Source organism: Cetorhinus maximus, chromosome 22 (assembly GCF_964194155.1).
Source record: "Cetorhinus maximus chromosome 22, sCetMax3.hap1.1, whole genome shotgun sequence".
Taxonomy (NCBI): domain Eukaryota; kingdom Metazoa; phylum Chordata; class Chondrichthyes; order Lamniformes; family Cetorhinidae; genus Cetorhinus; species Cetorhinus maximus.
Genome location: NC_135900.1, coordinates 69381857 through 69401948, shown reverse-complemented (window position 1 = coordinate 69401948; position 20092 = coordinate 69381857). Strand labels below are relative to the sequence as shown.

Here is a 20092-nt window from a genome sequence, read left to right as displayed (position 1 = left end):
TCAATACCTCTCTGGTCACAGGAGAGGTGCCAGAGGACAGCCAATGTGATACCATTATTCAAGAAGGGAGGAAGGGATAAACCAGGGAACTACAGGCCAGTCAGTCTAACCTCAGTGGTGGGGAAACGATTGGAAACAATTCTGAGGGACTGAATTAATCGACGCTTGGAGAGGCAAGGATTAATCAAGGACAGTCAGCATGGTTTTGTTAAGGGGAGGTCATGTCTGAACAATTTGATTGAATTTTTTGAAGAGGTGACCAGGTGTGTAGATGAGGGCAATGCATTTGACATAGTCTACTTGGCCTTCAGCAAGGCTTTTGATAAGGTCCTGCATGGGAGACTGATAACAAAGGGAAGAGCCCATGGGATCCAAGGCAATTTGGCAAATTGGATCCAGAATTGGCTGAGTGGCAGGAAACAGAGGGTGATGGTGGAGGGGTGTTTTTGTGACTGGATGCCTGTGTCCAGTGGGGTTCCACAGGGATTGGTATTGAGTCCAGGAGGGTTGATCAGTAAGTTTGCGGATGACATGAAAGTTGGTGGGGTGGTAAATAGTGAGGAGGATAGCCCTAGATTACAGGAGAATATAGATGGGCTGATCAGTGGCAAATGGAATTTAATCCGGATAAGTGTGAGGTGATGCACTTGGGCAGGACAAACAAGGCATGGGAATACACGTTGAATGATAGGACCCTGGGAAGTACTGAGGATCGGAGGGACCTTGGTGTGCATGTCCACCAGTCCCTTAAGGTAGCGGAACAGGTAGTTAAGGTGGTTTAGAAGACATATGGGATACTTGCCTTTATTAGCCGAGGCATAGAATTTAAGGGCAGGGAGGTTATACTGGAACTGTATAAAATGCTGGTTAGGCCACAGCTAAAGTATTGCGTGCAGTTCTGGAATCCGCATTATAGGAAGGATGTGATTGCACTAGAGAGGGTGCAGAGGAGATTTACCAGGATGTTGACTGAGCTGGAGAGTTTTAGTTATGAGGAGAGATTGGATAGACTGGGGTTATTTTCCCTGGATCAGAGGAGATTGAGGGGGGACATGACTGAAGTTTATAAAATTGAGGGGCATAGATAGGGTAGACAGGAAGAAACTTTTCCCCTTGGTGGAGGGGTCAATAACCAGGGGGCATAGATTTAAGGTAAGGGGCAGGAGGTTTAGAGGGGATGCGAGGAAGAATTTTTTCAGAGGGTGGTGGGAATCTGGAACTCACTGCCTGAAAGGGTGGTAGAGGCAGAAACCCTCAACATTTAAGTATTTGGATGTGCACTTGTGATGCCATGGCATACAAGGCTATGGGCCTTGTGTTGGACAATGGGATTAGAATAATTAGGTACTTGTTTGACTCGTGCAGACTCGATGGGCCGAAGGGCCTTTTTCTGTGCTGTAGACCTCTATGACTTTGTATGCTCAAAAAAGACTAATTGTTTTGGACATTGCTCCTCTACACTCTTAGCACATCCAAAATTTAGTGCCCACAACTGCTTTGATTTGTATTTTGTCTTATGTGATCTAGCATCCTGCGGTGCTACACTGGAGCTTAATCGGACAAAATTTGACCCGATCCACATGAGATTTAGGACCAGTGAACGAGAGTTGTCAGGTTGGTGACCAAGAGGGATCTGAGGTCATATAGGAATTTTGAAAGTGAGGATGAGAATTTTCAAATCCGTGGTCTAACACAAACCAGTCTGAGCATAGCTGGCAAACCAGGATAGGGCCTGCACCTCCTGTTTAAAGGTGCAAATTGGGAGGCTAACTAGGAGAACGATGGAACAGTTGAATCTAAATATAACATGAGCATGGATGATGGTTTCCCAAAAGGCACTGTTGTATGGCAGTGAAAGCAGACAGCCTTGATAGAGTGGATATGGGGTTGAGCTCCTCTTGGGATCAATTAGGATACTAGGGTTGTGAAGTCTGACAGCTGGGGAATGGAGTTTGAGGAAAGGACCAAATATAATTGCTTATGTGTTCCCAAAATTTTAGTTGGAGGAAATTTTCTGATATGAATCCTGATGTGATGAGTGTGACTTGAGGTTGTGGTAAAGTAGAGCAGGGTGTCATTATCATTCATGAGACACAATATAGATGACAAATGGATGGGGTCAAGGAGAGATCCTGGGGGGAGGGGGGTTGAGAATCTCCAGAAGTTTGAGAATAGAAGGACCCACACAAGGTTCTGTTTACCAATCATCCTGTCCTTGCTGATGCACATTGGCGCCTTGTCTGTCAGACCTGGAATTTAAAATGTTCACCCTTGCTAAAATCCCTCCAGCCTCTCTGGCCTTGCTGCTCCTATCTCCAACCTCCTCCAGCTGTGTAACACACAGAATTGGAGAAGTAGAGAGTTCTGTCCTTGCATTTCCCAGTTTTCCATTGGTGGCCAAGCTTTGAGGTGCATAGGCCTTGAGCTCCAGAATTCCATAAACCTCTTCATGCTACTGCTCCTCCTTTAATCTGCTTCTTAAAACCTACCTCTACCTCTTCAAGCTTTTGGTTGCCTGTGCTAATACATCCTTGCAGAGCAGTGACCATTTTGTTTGATAACACTCAATTTTAGAACCATTAAGACGTTTGTAAATGCAAGTTGTTTTGACCTTCAGCATAAAGGTGGGAGATTGATTTGCCTCAATTTGGTAACCCGTGAACTGGAGTTAAAGTTGCGTTCTGCTGTTTTCTATGACTTTTTTTTCTGAAATCTCTTGACTTTATTCCACTATGGACAATAGCCCATAATCAACTCTAGGTTCAATTGTTCACCAGCAGAAGCTGTATGAAGTAGTAAAACAGTCATTATTGTAAAGATGCTGGCATGTAAGCATGCAAGAATGAAGCATAACTGTTTCAAAAGTTGGACAGTACATGGTTAAATGGTAAAGTCAACCCAAACATTACACTGCATTTGACTTAATGTTGCATTTTGTTAACGTCTTCTGACTCCACATTCCTCTTGTTACACCTAAGCTGGTTAGAACAGCTGGTTGAATAAAGCTCTAATCTGGGCTGGAGAATCGGTATAGGAGACGTGAATAAAAATCCTTCAAGGATGGGGGCCAGCCATCTACAGAAATAGATTTCTCTTCTTCGTATAATGCACCACAATTCTTGTCTCCACCGCCCCCCCCCCCCCCACAATTGTGCAATATGTAGGGGGAGGGCAAGGAGAAAAATCAAATGGGCTCCTCCCAGATGAATTACACTGCAGCATATTGGATTTGTATTTTGAGCTAATGAGAATAGGCTACTTGTTATGAGGAGGCAAGGCAGTTACAGAACAGAATCCAAGGAGTAAGGGGACAGAAGATTTTGCTACTTCTTCAGTTATCCAAAGATTTGAGCTCATAAGTACTCAGTTGGTTATGATTCCTGTACTAGTTTGTCTAACTGGGTGAGCATGTGAATGCTGTAATAAAACACATTATACCTTCCAGGGAAGCCAGGGATCTTGCTGCATCTCCTTTAATTGCTAAATGCTTGACTCCATATTTTGTAAGAGGAAATTCAACTATTTGAGGATTAGAATTTTGCTTTGAAAAATATGAGAACAGTACATAATATTGCAGAACTGTTCAGGAAGCTGCCACTCTCTAGGCAGTCACCAGCCAAATTTTAAAATCCTTGAGTGACACACGAGTCAGAATTTGAGACCTTGGGCTTATAAATACCTGAACCAAGACCATAATGCACACATGCTGTCTTTCACAGGATGCTGTAGACAAATATGAAGAAGTAATTCATAATCTGGAATTTGCCAAGGATCTGCAGAAAACCTTTGTTGCACTCAACCAAGAGGTAAGATCTTCCATTTGCTGCTAATGGCTTGAGGGTAGGTTAGTAAGCACTGGAGCGTTGGATTGTGTTATCTGCTGTTCCTCAGTGTTGGAAATGTCAAGGTATAGAATTAGTGGCTAAGCTTTCAATTTGCCAAACCAGCACTGAATAACTGGCTACCAATCACTCAAATGTGATATCTTACTTTATTCTTCGTGTCTTGACGACATCAATTCCAGTTGGCAGATTGGACGCATGCAATCTTTCAGTATTTGGATTTAAAATTGCAGTTGTGATTTCGGCAGTATTTTGTGCTGTCTGCTGGCAATGCAAATTTAATACCAGTATTTATTTGCAGAGGCTGATTGCACCAAAACATAATAGTTCTTAATGTTTGACAGATCTTTCATAACTGCAGATGGATGTTTCAAATTCAAGAACTTCTCAAATGTTTATCAGATTTCAACCCAATATTGACTTGTCTCATTCTAGTGGCATCATTGTGCATGTGTGTGTGAGAGAGAGAGAGATTAGGGACACCTTTAGCAAGATTGTAGGACAGTGATTCCAAAATAGTCAACTCCTATTTTCTTCTCTCGTCTTCCCTCAAATCCCTAAACAAAAGTATGCTGAGGCCATTTGCTGTGCTGCTTCAAACTGAGATTAGTGAATAGACACAACCTAGGTCCTTCTTAATCTGGTGTAGTTGGCTACTTAGTTAATAGCCCTTATCAAAGGGAGCATTGGACTTTGGTGTAACTCAATTGCAATGATTTATTTTGAACAGCTGCTAAAAGCACAAAAGAAAACACTACGACGTGAACAACTCATGAGGACAGAAATGGAGAAGCGACGTCTTCGTACAGTATTACATATTAAATATGTACTGGAGAACTTCAAACAGGAGCATGTCCAGAATGACTTCAGAGATGGCATTAATGGTGCATTTATTATTTCTCGGAAGGAAATCAGCCTCCTCAAGGACTTCTGCAAACTTGTTTGCCCTGAAAGGGATGAAAGAATGCCGTAAGTAATGGCTTGACCTGAGGCTGTTCACTTCATCTGTGTAGTGTTTTTAAAACTGCTTAGCTTAATGGCTGCCACTGGATTTCATTAGTTGCCCTTGAGAGAGAGTGCAGTCCTTGTGGTCAAGGTGCTGACTCAGTGCTGTTGGGTGGGGAGTTCCAGGTTCTTGACCAGTGTTGAATAAAACGGATGTCAGTAATTATTTGTCAGAATTCAAATTATCTGCTTTTAAATGTAGATGGATGGCTAAATAGTGCTAATTACCTAGATAAAGTGGTGCTTCCATAGACTTGTAAACCAAGAACAAGTGCCTGGAAGAGATACTTGGGTATCTCAGTATCTTTGTTCCATTTAATACTGCTCTCAAAGGAGTACCTTGATGTAGGAGGGAAACAGTGTGTGGAGCATAGCAGGGGATTACAATAGATTTAAGTGTCTGATCTAGAGGACAACCATTTTTTGTGGGAGCAAGCCTTTGGAAGAGATTTTTCTTTTGGCTCTGACAATTTGATAATGTTGCCTTGGTCTTGGTGGCTGACAATGTTGAAATCGCCACCAATTGGAGGGTCTTGGAGGCAACTATGCTTTCGGCACTACTCCTGCCTCCCTTGGGTTTGGTATTCAAAGCTAGTACTTAATATTGCTAATGAACTATGTCTGCTGTTGTTTGCTTATAGCCTCATTTTCCTGCAGTGATTCCTGAGAGGGTGAATGCAAGAAGGATTTTGATAGCAGGTTTCACAATAATGCCTCAACCGTTTAACCCAGTAGCTGTAACTATGCTTCTAGTTGGGATGAAACTGCAATGCTGTTACCTCTGCCTGTGATTTTTGGTTTGACACAGATTTATGATGCTCCCATGTCGTTTGAGGGCATACCATAGCCTGAGGTGTTGATGTGCTTACAGGAAGCCGCCTTCCACTGATGAGTGAAAAGGAATGACCTTGGGTGTTTTGTCTTTTCAGCCTTGAAGATCAAATAGAGTTGGTGTCAAATCAAATGTGGGACCTGTTAGAAGGAGCTGATAAAATGGTGGTTGGCAGCACCTGTAAGTTCAAACCCCTTTTCTTCCAAGTGAACGTGGGCCTTCATTTTACATAACCTGACATTTCGATATAAGTAACAATTATACTTATTCCAAGATTTCCTGATTGGGCATTTATGGTGATGTGGAATAGTGAACATCTTGACTTCTAACCTTTTTTCTTCTCCTAGATAAACACTTGAAGGAGGCAATTAGCAAATTATTGAACTGTGCATACTTTGATAGTATTCCAGTCCCTCACAACGGGTTGCTGGATGATGATGCTGAAGATAAAATCAAAGAGGTACAAGTTACTTCCAAGGCCTTACCTGGAAAAGATTCTGGTATGTGTAACGGCAAAATAACAGTAAGATTGCACTATCCTAGAGTTTTCACCTGCATAATGACACAATTTGGCAGATACAGTAGAACACCTGTATCCAGGGGTATTGCCTGCCCTCTGTTTCAGTTGTTCAATCTCTAATCAGTTGAATTAAATTAATTGGGAGCTCTTTAGTTGTGAATTTGGTATATAACCACCAACGGTTTGAGGGCTATATGGCAGTTTTGTTAATCAAGAGTTTAGCTGAAGTGGTCTGAAGGTATGGGTGTTTTTCAACCTGGGGATGGGTTTGTGAGCAGAAGCTATAATTTTAAAGTAGTGCTGTGTCAAAACAATTTCCATTTCTATCCTTGATTCAAATATACATGCGTTCTGCTGACTCATTAACCATATGAAGGTTGGTTGTTGAAACCTGCCATTGCTTGTCTTGGCATTACTTGCTCAGTATGTTGTGAAGGACTTATGAATTAGGAGCAGGGGTAGGCCATTCTCCCCCTCAAGCCTACTCCATTCAACAAGATGAAGGCTGATCTGATTGTGGCTTCAACTTCATTCTGCCTACTCTCCCATCCCCTGATAACCTTTTAACTCCCTTGTTAGTCAAGAATCTATCTACCTCTGCCTTAAATATATTCAATGACCTTGCCTCTCTGGAGGTGAGCGTTTAAAAGATTTGCAGTTCTCAGATTTCTTTGTCCCTGTCTTAAATGGGAGATCCCTTTTTTATTTTTAAACTGTCCCCTAGTTCTAGTCTCTGCCTCAAGAGGAAACATCAACCCTGTCAAGAGCCCTCAGGATCTTATGTTTCAATAAGATCCTCTTCTCATTCTTCTAAACTCCTCCAATGGACACAGGTCCAGCCTGCCCAACCTTTCCGCATTAGTTAACCACCCCCACCCCACCACACCTCCCCATCCCAGGTATCAGTCAAATGAACCATCTCTGAACTGCTTCAAACACATTCATATACTTTCTTAAATAAAGAGACCAAAACTGTGCACAGTATTCCAGATATGATCTCACCAACATCCTGTACAACTGTAGCAAAACACCCTTTTTTTATATTCCATTCTCCTTGCAATAAATTACAACATTCTATTTACTTTGATTACTTGCTGTACCTGCATACTAATTTTTCCTGATTCATGTACCAGGACACCCAGATCCCTCTGTTCCTCTGCCATCTCTCTATTTAAATAATATGCTGCTTTTCTATTCTTCCTGCCAAAGAGGGCAAGTTCACATTTTCTCTCATATGCCAAGTGCCAATTTTTTGCCCACTCACTTGAGTCTGCACAGAGGACATAGGTTCTTCACAACTTACTTTCCTACCTATCATGTCATCAGCAAATTTGGCAACCATTCATTTGATCCTTTCATCCAAGTCGGTGATTATAGATTATATAGATTATAATGAGGCCCCAGCACTGATTCCTGTGGCACGCCACTTGTCTCATCTTGCCAACCTGAAAATGATCCACTTTCCTCCCTGTTAGCTAACCAATCCTCTCCGTGCTAACATTACCCCCAAAACTATGAGATCTTATTTTGCACAGTAATCTTTGTGGCACCTTGTCAAATGGTGTCTGGAAATCTAAGTACAGCACATTGACAGGTTCTCCTTTATCCATGTTGCTTGTTACTTCCTCAAAGGACTCCAATACTTAGTCAAACATTATTTTCCTTTCATAAAACCACGTTGGCTCTGAATTGAGATTATCCAAGTGCCCTGCTATAATCTCCTTCATAATAGATTCCAGTAATTTCCCTATGACAGATATTAAGCAAACTGGCTTGTAGTTTCCTGCTTTTTGTCTCCCTCCTTTCTTGAACAGAGTAGTCACATTTGCTATTTTCCAATCTGACGGGACCTTTCTGGAATCTAGGGAATCTTGGAAAATTAAAATCAATGCATCTACTATCTCAGCAGCCACCTCTAGGATGAAGACCATTTGGAACTGGGCACTAATCAGCTTTTAGTTCTAAGAATTTTTTAGTACCCTTTCCCCACTGATTGTAATTGTTTTGTGTTCCTTCCTCACTTTCTTTTCCTGATTCAGTTATTTCTGGAAGTTTTGTATCCTCTATAGTGAAGACCGATGCAAAATATCTATTCATTTAATCTTCCATTTTCTTTTCCATTATTAATTCCATATTCTCTCTCGCTAGAGGACCAATGCTCGTTTCATTTATTCTTTTCCTTTTTAAACACCTGTAGAAACTTTTTTTTTTTTAATTTCTAGCTAGCTTTCTCTTGTACCTTTTTAATTTCTTGCTCCTTATTAATCTTTGCTGTTCTTTATACTTGTGTCCAATTTTCAAACCTACCATTCATCTTTTCAGAATTGTACACTTATCTTCCCATTTGATACTGTCTTAACTTCAGTTAGCCACAAATGGTGTGTTCTTAGTCTATTTTGAGTGTTCTGAAGTATCTCCCTAAATGCTTGTCACTACATATCTGAATGCATGTGGCATTCTATCAAAAGATGAATTGACAGCATGAATTGACAGCATGAATAGAAATAAATATGTATGATAGCCATTACAGAGACATGGCTACAGGATGACAATGACTGGGACCCAAATATTCAAGGATTTATTGGCAATTAGGAAGGACAGGAAGCTGTCCTTAATTTTTTTCCTAGTTAATTTTAGCCAGCTCTGTCTTCATGCCCTCATAATTGCCCCTTAAACATTAATCTTAGATCTATTTCTCTCAAACTCCATGTGAAATTATATCCCATTGTGATCACTTACTACCTAGGCATACCTTCACAAGGTCATTAATTAATCCTGTCCCATTGTACATTACCAGATCTAGTGTAGCCTGCTGTCTAGTTTGCCCACAGAACATGCTGCTCTAAGAAACTGATGTGAAGACGCACTGAATTCATCATCCCAGCTACTTTTGCCAATCTGATTTGTCCGAACTATACGCAGATTAAAATCACCAATGATAATTTGCTGTATCTTTCTCACCAAGCTCTCATTATTTCTTCTCGTATACCCTGCCTGTTATGACCAGGTGAGGACAGGATGAACTGGCCCCCCTCTATTAAACCTTTGTTGTGACCAACCGAGAAGGCTGAAGTCTATTTTTTAACATGGATATGCCTTTTCTAAATCGATATGCCTCTTCTAGATGGGAATGTATTTAACTATTAAGCTGTGAGCAATGAGGAGCCAATCAAACAAGGTTTTCTTGAGTCGGAGAAAACTTATTAACCACCTAAACCCTGCGCTTGGTGTAGCCTCGTAACACATCTTGTAGTGTGGCTGCTCCCACTAGTGATTTCTTACTTTTGTTATTTCTCATCGCTACCCAAACTAATTCTACATCTTGATCTCAAGAACTACGGTAATCTCTTCTACCAATGTCATCCTTAATTATCAAAGCTTACCCCCCATCACCTTTTTTCCTTGCTTCCTGTCCTTCCTAAATATCGTAAATCCTTGAATATTTGGGTCCCAGTCATTGTCATCATGCAGTCATGTTTCTGTAATGGCTATCATACATATTTATTTCTATTTGTGCTGTCAATTCATCTTTTGTTACGAATGCTACTTGCATACAGATACAGAGCCTTTTAGTTCTGCCTTTTTTTACTATTTTTGTAACCTCTAGCCTTATCTGGTGCACTCTTTGGTTTGTATACTGTCCCTTCCTGCTGTGCTCTGATACCATTTCCCCTATTCTTACCTTGCTCTCTTGCCTTCTATTTAATTTATCACATTTTCCCAAACTTGATTCCTCATGATCCTACTATTTAGTTTAAAGCCCTCTATTGCCCTAGTTCTGGCGAGTCAAAACACTTGTCCCAGCACAGTTCAGATGAAGGCTGTCCAAATAGCCTAGCTCCCTCTTTCCCCAGAACTGGTGCCAGTTCCCCATGAATTGTAACCCATTTTTCTCCACGCCAACCTTTGAGCCATGCACTCATAATCTCTCTAGTCTGACTTGTCCTACACCAATTTGCTCATGGCTCAGGTCATGATCCAGAGTTTATTCCCTTTTTTTGAGGATCTGCATTTTAATTTAGCCCCTAGATGCTCATGCTCATACTCATACTGTGCAGATACTCTTTCTTAGTTCTACATATGTGGACCATGACAACTGGATCCTTTCCCCTTCCACTGCAAGTTCCTCTCCTGCCCAGAGCAGATGTCTCCAACTAAGCTCCCCCCACTTAAATGGATTCTTGTACTATGGTGCCATGGTCAGTTTGCTCACCCACCCTGCAGCCACTGCTTTTTGTCCGTACAAGCTACAAGAACCTTAACCTGTTGGACAATTGCAAAGGCTGAAGCTCCTCCACTTCTACCTTCTAGGTCCCCATACCTGCCTCACTTACAATCATGCCCCCCTGTCCCTGACAACTGATCAAATCAAAAGGCCTTATCCTAAGTGGCGTGACTGTGACTGTCTCCTGGTACAAAGTGTCCAGGTAACTTTTCTTCCCTCCACTGATGCATTGCAATGCATGAGCCCATGCTCCTCGAGCTGCAGACTGAGCCCATGCTCCTCGAGCTGCAGACATATACTGCAGATGTGTTTGCCCTTCATACTGGCATTCAGGAGCTCCGATATTCTGCAATTGCAACACGTCACCTGCCCTGCCATCTTTATGATTTATTTTTCTTATTAATAAATACTGCTACTTCCAATGTTTACTCCTAGTAAACTTAATGCAACTAATAAAACCTTGCAACTCAAGAGTTTAAGATAAACGAGCAAAATATTCACCAACCATTCATTATCTGTTTTCCTGTGATGTCACACTTTGATTTCTCTCAGAGTATGGCCAATCTGGAGCGGCAGTGGATTTGATAGCTCTTGTCACTGCCTCCAGGTCCCCTTATTTTAAATTTTTATTTATTTTGCTCGCTGAGGTGACTTGCCTCCCCCCTTCCCCTTTCTTTCTGTGATTACCCAAGTTGATACTATGTGGTCCCTGAGTTTTATTCTGATTCTTTACCATTATGATCTGAATGTCTTGGCAGTCCATTTCAGAGGGCAGTTCAGAATCAACTACAGTGCTATGGGTCTAGAGTCCTGCAAACCAGACTTGATAAGGATAATTGCCTTTCCTGAAAGACAATGAATCAGATGGGTTTAAACCATTTTGCAGTATTATCATTTTGTTGTTTCATTACTAATACATCCTTTAAATTCCAAATTTATCTAATAACTGACTTTAAATTCCTTAGCTGTTGTGGTGTATGCAGATCATCAGTCCAGCCCTCTGGATTACTAGTCCAGTAACACAATCTCTGCTACCGTACCTTGCATGACTTCAGTAAATGCTAAGACCCGAATCTGCAGTTAACTTGGTCTCTGAGCCCACCTCCTAACATACACTATTAGTGTGTGGATGAAAACTGGCTTAATCCATTCCTTTAGGTTAGACGTGGGGAATTCTTGGTATTGTAACACTACTATTCTGTAGTGTGTGTTGGCAGAACTGGTTCTATGGGGGGACTTCCCCCTTGAACTCTGCGCAAGTGTAAATAGAAATTTTTCCCCACAAGTGTTTCATAAATTGTTTGTGGTTTTGGTTCTGAGTGTTTGGGTGAAGAAGCTCTATTCCTCCTTTTGCATTTTGTAGGATTGAATGTTTTGTGCGAGAACCAAGAACCAAATTAGTTCCAATAGCTCACTATTCTTGGGTTCTGATAATGTAGCTACATCTTTTGGAAGCTTTGCCCAGTTTGCCAGCATGTTGTAATGAAACTTTTTTGACTTGTGTCCTTCTGCTTCCAATGAAAGGAGGAGGGTAGAATTCAGGAAACTTCTTGGACAGAAGAGTTGTTAAAATGTTGTGCTCCTGGCTTTGATAAAACACTGCCCTGAAAAGACCTCTAATATACATTGTATTGATCTGTCCTTTTCATGTGCTTGGGAAAGATGAAATTATTCTACAAGTGTGAAGAGGTGACTTAACAGAAAGGAACATTTGAGAGCTGGTATATTCTTTCATTGTTTGACCATTTGACACTGTTTTTAAAAAAAGGTAATTATGGGTGAGGTTTCAATATTTTGTCGAAGTGCAGTCTTGTTTCAAGGTCTCAGCCTGACTGGATGTGTGGACTGTAAAATAGCAAAGCATTGAGGTTAGAGTTGGAGGGAATTACTTCAATTTGGGCAGCTCTATTGACTGATGCAATGCATAGTTTTTTTTTAAGGTCTTTTGATCTTGTTTATCCCAGGAATGGGGGGGGAAAGTAGTTAGTGGGAAGTGAAAACCACAAGCTGGATATGGTTTGTACAATTGGTCACATTTCATCTCTGGTCTGTAACGGCCTGCATGTTTAATTATCTAAACAAAATCCTGCATGTCATTGTAGATTGGTTTGTCAATATTACCTATACTTCCAATATTTCACCTTTAGTGAATGTAAAGATTGTGCCCACTTGTTAATGCTTCAAAGTTGTATGTTGTACTGGTCTCTTGGGTTTAGTCCGTACATGGTGACATGATATCCTGCAAACTAACAGCAGAGTTGCAGTAACCATGATTTGGGACCACATGCCCTCAAACTTTTGGATTTTGCAGCAGGTTTTTGGGTGTGCAGCTGTAACTAGGAGCCCATATTTGCTTCAAGGCAAACTTGGTAGAAAAGAAATAAAATACCTCCTTGGAGATTAGAAAAATTTTGGGCTCGGTTACTTGCTCATAACATCTGTATGAGATTTGCTTTTAACTTCCTGTTTGTAAACTTTCTTTTATTACAGAATCTGACCGGCATTTTTTGTGCTCAAATGAAGTGCAGCCAAGAGAGGTACAACTCTTTTTTTTTTTAATGTTGCTCATAAGCTATCATTCCCACATTGGCTTTTGGGGCCTTTTAAATTGTTGAGAGGAAAAAATCCTTTTTAATTGAAAATGGTTGTTTACTAGTTACATGGTGACTTGGTCCTGCAGGCTTGGTTTTCCTAAATGAATTCCAAATCCGTAAAAGGCTGGGGAAGAAAAGCTTGTTCACATAATGCCTTCCACTGGCTCTACATTCTAAAGCATTGAATTACAGTCACCATTTCGACGTAGGAAATGCAGTGGCCAATTTACACACTGCAAGATCTATCTTTTTCTAAAACAAAAACAGAATTACCTTGAAAAACTCAGCAGGTCTGGCAGCATCGGTGGAGAAGAAAAGAGTTGACGTTTCGAGTCCTCATGACCCTTCAGAACTGAGTAAAGTTAGGAGAGGGGTGAAATATAAGCTGGTTTAAGGTGGGGGGAGAGAAGTTGGGTGGGGGGGTGGTTGGTGGGGAGGTGGTTTTATGGACAAGCAAGCAGTGATAGGAGCAGATAATCAAAAAATGTCACAGACAAAGGAACAAAGACGTGTTAAAGGTGGTGATATTATCTAAGAGAATGTGCTAATTAAGAATGGATGGCAGGACACTCAAGGTATAGCTCTAGTGGGGGTGGGGTGGAAAGACTGACAGGGCATTACAGATTTAAAAATAATGGAAATAGGTGGGAAAAGAAAAATCAATATAAATTATTGGAAAAAACAAAAGGGAGGGGGAAGAAACGGAAAGGGGGCGGGGATGGGGAGGGAGTTCAAGATCTAAAGTTGTTGAATTCAATATTCAGCCCGGAAGGCTGTAAAGTGCCTAGTTGGAAGATGAGGTGCTGTTCCTCCAGTTTGCGTTGAGCTTCACTGGAACAATGCAGCAAGCCAAGGACAGACATGTGGGCAAGAGAGCAGGGTGGAGTGTTAAAATGGCAAGCGACAGGGAGGTTTGGGTCTTTCTTGTGGACAGACCGCAGGTGTTCTGCAAAGCGGTCGCCCAATTTACGTTTGGTCTCTCCAATGTAGAGGAGACCGCATTGGGAGCAACGAATGCAGTAGACTAAGTTAAGGGAAATGCAAGTGAAATGCTGCTTCACTTGAAAGGAGTGTTTGGGCCCTTGGACGGGGAGGAGAGGGGAAGTGAAGGGGCAGGTGTTGCATCTTCTGCGTGGGCATGGGGAGATGCCATAGGTGGGGGTTGAGGAGTAGGGGCTGGTGGAGGAGTGGACCAGGGTGTCCCGGAGGGAATGATCCCTATGGAATGCCGCCAGGGGGGGTGAAGGGAAGATGTGTTTGGTGGTGGCATTATTATCTTTTTCTGGTGTTTTGATAAAATGTTGGCTGGGATAGCGGAGGAACTTGTCTGCTAAAATATCATGGACCTTTTTTATGCTACCTGAAGGTAGACGAGGCCTGAGTTAACATCTTGAGACAGCCCGTCAATAAAGCCAAACTCTCTCTCAGTACTGCACTGAAGTCTGCCTAGATTATGCAATCTATACTGACACTTTGGACGTGTCAGAAGGTTGTGGGTTTGAGATTGCTACCAGTGAGCCACAGCTGACATCCCCGAGAAGTCCCAGTGTGCTGAGTGACTTATTTTTTTTTATTTCTCTAGTAAAATGGTTTTGTTCATGCCAAAAATTTTGGAATAAATTGTCAATTAGCTTTACAAATTCAAATATTTGCAAGCCTGATTTTCTTTAAGAATCCTGAATTTATCTTGTACAAGATTCAATGGAATCAGCATGAGGACTGTATAGAAGTAGCTTAACTATCTGTCTAATGCCCTGGACAATACAGAAACTGCTTTGAACCAGATGAAATTAGTGACCAGTACATTTTGAATCCATTAATTTCTTATGGCGTGCTTGACCTTTCTTTGATTTGAGGCTTTTGGTTCAGCTCCGTATGGCTAATTTGTACTGCTAGGTGGACTATCTTCGCTTTTGATCAACAATAACCTCTGCTGGAGCAGTGTTAATTCAACTTCTGCTCTGGTTGTGTGCGTTCAGCTCATAATTGCAGAATAGTGAGCACTTGGCCTTTTTCCATTTCTGTATAATGAGTAGAAATTGGGAGTTTGTAACAAGTGTTTCTTTGGATGCTTTGCTCATAGCAGTAAGTTGCTCATAGCAGTAAGTTAAGTTAATGTAATCAAACTTTTCTTTTTCAGTTTTTGAATAGGCAGTACCTGAACAAAAATGATTGTGCTGTGAAGCAGCCAGAGAAACCAAGGAACTGGGAAGCTGAGTATGTTGGCAGGAAGCAAGAGGATGTTCCCAAAAAATGGGACACTGATTACATCAGTAGAAAGCATGAGGAAACATCCCCTAAAAAGTGGGATGGCGAATACATTGATAAAAAACAGGACAAGGAATCCCTCAAAAAATGGGGTACGGAGTATGTCAATAGGAAGTTGGAGGAGCAGCAGCCCAAAAAGTGGGATGTACAATATGCTGATGTGCAGGAGACAAAAAGGTGGGAATCGGGATCTGTCCCAAAAGAATCTGCTGAACCAAAGAGAATTCTGCCTGAACCCAAAGAGGTGAGAAAGTGGCAGGCAGGCTTTGGTGACCATGAAATACCTGCATGTCGTGACTAATGACCCTTTTTTTTCTCTTTAGAAACGGGATCGTACATCAAAACATGAAACTGAAGTAAAGCAAGTGGGTAACACCTGATTTGCTTTGAAACACAAACTATATACTAGTGGTGATTAATGGCACTTGTTTGTGAAGATGGCACATAATTTTAACTTGGGTATTGGCAACTATGGTGGGGTGAAACTTTGGAACACACATATAACAGGAGGAATTTCTGCTCTTCTAAATTTGCAGTCTATGTACCTGATTTTTGGAATGAGCCTTTAGGGTATCAAGTGGATTTTGATCTCCATATTTGTCCTCTAACAAACTTCAGCTTTAGAAAAAGACTATTTGCTGTTACTTAAAATAATAGAGCATAATTAAGAAGTTACTACCTTTTTGATTGTAGGTAGGGAAAGGAAATGTGCCGTAAGTGTTAAATTGGGCGGCATGCTCTGAACCCAACACACGATTAATTAAAATGGCTGTTTGCCTGACTGGTGGTGTAGGTGATATATTGGAGGAACACCATGGATAAACCCTGAGCTGTGCTGAAGTGACAACTGTATGTTAAGGCCCTTCCAGGTGTGACTTGTTTTCAATTTGGGCTCCAGTCAGTACTGGCTGCCAACTATTGGTTCTGGATTCGCATTTACTGTTGCAAAAGATTTTTTTGTTTTTATTTTTTGTTTTTGTTTTATTGGGGCCTGGGTTGGGGAGGGGGAATGGCAACACAAGGTACTGGATGACTTATGTGCTGGACGACTTGGGGGTGGAGGCGGGGGGGGAGTTTGCCTTGCTTCTAGAAACACTCAATCTGAGAACAAAATACTTGGTCTTAGCATTTTCTATTATCTGGCTTGATTAGCAGAATAGTTTATACTATTGGTTGTGGATCCAGGTTATATTTCTGATCGAGGGTATCTGGATGGGAATTAGTGATTGATACCAAGTAAAAGCTTGCAGCCACCTCATAGCTGGGAAAGAAATTTTTTTGTTCACTTGGCAAATGATCAATAACATCCAATTGATTTAGTTTTTATAAAAAATAAATTGTCACACATTAACTGAACCAATAATCTGGCTGACTAACTGGGCCTTGAGGTGATCTAAAGCACTTGCGTTTCTTCCAATCTTGTTTGTCTAATAGGTTCGTTTCTTAGCTGCGATGGATACCAATGTCACTGGCAGTGCAATAGCAGTGGTTCTGATTTAAAAGCAGTGCAAGAGTTGTGTGCATTTTATATAATGTACCTGCATTTTCAAAGACAAGGACCAACATACGATTGTATTTTAATCCTAACAAATACTAGAAGTGTCATGTTAATTGCTGCAAAAAAAATTCATTGGAGCATTTGTTGTAATTGGATGCTGTGCTTGTTTCAAGCATCTGCTGTTTCTGTATTTTAATACAGAACTGATCTTGTGTACTGGTTAAATCCTTGTTAGGTGTCAAAGGTGGTGCAACAGGTTACTGCGGAGTTCTGCTCAACTTCATCGCTGCCAAAGGATCCAGAACTCAGGAGGCAGAAGCTTCAAGACCTGATGTCTCAGATACAAGGGACATGTCATTTCATTCAGGCATGTGGAATTATTTTTTTGCACATTCCAGATTCTGTCCCAGTGTTCTAATAAAATCTCCTACTGAAATTTTCCTTTCACCCACGGTTACTACTTTGTTATAATGTTGAGGTAGTGCCATTGTTTATATTGACTTTCAAAAGGCATTTAAAATGACAAAATAGGCTTGTTAGCAAAACTAAAGCCCATGGGATTAGAGGGACAGTGGCAGCATGGAAAGAATTGAAGGGATAGAATGCAGGGTGGTGGTCAATGGTTGGTTAGTTGCTTTGCAGACTGGAGGGATGTACACAGTGGTGTTCCCTAGGCCTCTTGGGACCCTGTATTTGGGTACACTGAGAATAATTTCAAGGTTTGCAGATGACACACTAATGAGAACAGTAGATTTCAGGAGAACATAGGCTGGTAAAATGGGAAGATGAAATTTGGTGCAGAGCTGTGCAAAGTGCATCTTGGCAGGAAGAATGAGAAGAGGCTTTTGTGATTAAATGGTAAAATTTGAAACAATGTATAGGTAAGAGACCAGGCTATGTGAACACAGATCTTTGAACTTGGAAAGACAAGTTGAGAAGGCTGGTTAACGAACTAATAATAATAATGAATTTATAACTGGGGCATAAGTGACTTACTTTGTATTCCTGACCTCCAGCAGTTCAAGGCGGCTGCTATTGCTTTAGGTAATTGGGGGTGGGCAATAAATGCTGGCCTTGGCCAGAGATGCTTGTGTCCCTTGAACAAATTAAAGTAGTCATGCTGAGTCTTTACAAAAAGTGGCTGGATCTCATCTGGAATATCATTTGAATTCTGGATGCAATTACAGGAAGGATGTCATGGGGAATGAGAGAGTTGGAGTTGCATCACTTATCAAAGATCATGTGCTGAATGTCACCATGTGTGTTCCATTCTCTTAATAACCAATGTTTTGATAACTTCATACTTGTCACTTGGCCTCTGTTCAAGCCATTGTTTTACCAGTTATCCATGTTTGTTTTGTGTTCAGTTCTGTAGTCTGAATGAATAGCTCCTTTGTGTTCTGTTGTATTAACCAAAACTTGAATGCATCTTGCCACTCAAATCATTTGAATTTCCAGCCAACATAGTAATATCTTCATATCTATCTGTAATGCCTTGGAACCCACTTGGCTGTAAACCACTTAATCCTTATTCAAATAGATAAAAGCAAAAAACTGTGGATGCTGGAAATCCAAAATAAAAATACCTGAAAAAACTCAGGTCTGGCAGCATCTGCGGAGAGGAACACTGTTAACGTTTCAAGTCCGTATGACTCTTCAACAGAACTAAGTAAAATAGAAAAGAGATGAAATATAAGTTGGTTTAAGGGAGGGTGGGTGGGACAGGTAGAGCTGGATAGAGGGCCAGTGATAGGTGGAGATGGACAAAGAGGTGTTGAAGCTGGTGATATTATCTAAGGAATGTGCTAATTAAGGGTAGAAAGCAGGACAAGCAAGGTACAGATAGCCTTAATGGGGGTGGGGTGAAGGGAAGGGATCGAAATAGACTAAAAGGTGGATAATTCAAGGTGGGTCCCAAAACTTGTGTCTATTGCTGCCTTCTAAGGCTTGAGGTTGTCTTGATACTTCCACAAGTGAATTTCTGTAATTAATACATGAATATTATTTTAATCCAAGTGAGGAACATTTTTCATTAAGTGAGCTCTTTGAAAACTTTGAAAATTTTGAACATTTTTATTAAACTCCTAGGATTCTATGTTGGATTCTGACACCCCTTCACAAAGTGCTATTGGATCACAAAAGGCTACAATATCACTCAATGCTGCAGGTATGAAGCTTTTCTTCCTCCCCTCTTAAGGTTTATTAACACAGCCATCTGCAGTGCAAGGTAACAGAGATGTACCCATTCTAATCTAAAGCTATGCTCATTTGTGCTTGGATATCTGAAGTTGAGTTTTGACAAGTTAAAAGAGCTTCAGAGGCATTTTGTTTAAAATATAAAACATTCTTTATGGGGAGTTAACACTTGCTGGCAGACACCTGGCATCAAGAAATTGTGCACTTGAAATATGTAAGTTTAAGAGTTGGGGGAAGGAGAAAAGCAGAAGGCTCGTGTTTTGAGCATTGGCAGGATCTCCTGGCATACTACCCAATGTCTATATGCTACCCAACATACAACCTGGATAACGTGATTCCAAGTTTTTGTGAATTAAGCTCAGTTTTTTTTGTAACTACATGAGATTTAGTAATGGTACAATGTTTGGAGAGTTAAATGCTACAGTTTTCAGGCTGAATATTGTTGAAAAAGAGACATGTCGAAGCTTTTTATCTTGCCCCGGTCAGGACACTTTTTGTATGAGTACCAACACAAGGGAAAACTGCACTTATACTGTATGAGAAGAGTGCTGATTGGTTAGCAAGTGGGCTCTGATAGGGGTGTTGGCATGGAGAATGCACCAATAATGGTGACTGACAGTTAACTGCCAAGCATTTTTGAAATTTAAACTAGGCAGCTTGACTCCGATTGGTCAAAGCATTTTCCTGAGGAATGAGTCAACGAATGGCTGTCACTTATTTTGTTTAGCTGAAACAGGTGCAATGTGTGTACATGCTCTTTCTGTCTGCAAAGAACAGGACCCTGTGTATTAATATATTTCGCTTCCAGTACATGCAAATGTGCCACGCTGAGCCTAACTGAGTCTTAAATTGGTTGTCAGTGTAATTCTTAGCAAACTGAGGATTATTTAGCAAATGAATCTCATCTAATGTTGGACTCAGCTTTGCAAGCACGGACTGGTTGGGTATGGTCTGTGCCTTGCCCGTTGTGAACAGTGGCTGGGACATGCTGTTTGATACGATTTGCCTGTCTTTGGGACTTGTGGTCTGCATATCTAGCATCACACTAGCACTGAAATTCATATACTAAGTTAATCATTTGTGTGATAGGCAGAACGTCTTTTTGGCTTGAC

General features: G+C 41.0%; 1 protein-coding gene across 8 annotated transcripts in view; it reads left to right on the top strand.

The window, feature by feature from the left end:
- caprin2 (caprin family member 2) overlaps positions 1 to 20092 on the top strand; it is a 79949-nt gene that overhangs the window by 2482 nt on the left and 57375 nt on the right. For 6 of the 8 annotated variants that reach the window (XM_078568488.1, XM_078568487.1, XM_078568486.1 and 3 more), the window contains exons 3-11: positions 3720 to 3806; positions 4573 to 4811; positions 5777 to 5859; positions 6027 to 6179; positions 12915 to 12961; positions 15159 to 15530; positions 15610 to 15651; positions 17020 to 17151; positions 18873 to 18951. In XM_078568488.1, the coding sequence (XP_078424614.1) occupies positions 3720 to 3806; positions 4573 to 4811; positions 5777 to 5859; positions 6027 to 6179; positions 12915 to 12961; positions 15159 to 15530; positions 15610 to 15651; positions 17020 to 17151; positions 18873 to 18951 (1234 nt within the window). The remainder of the gene's footprint in view (positions 1 to 3719; positions 3807 to 4572; positions 4812 to 5776; positions 5860 to 6026; positions 6180 to 12914; positions 12962 to 15158; positions 15531 to 15609; positions 15652 to 17019; positions 17152 to 18872; positions 18952 to 20092) is intronic. The other 2 variants (XM_078568485.1, XM_078568484.1) reach the window with 1 other exon arrangement.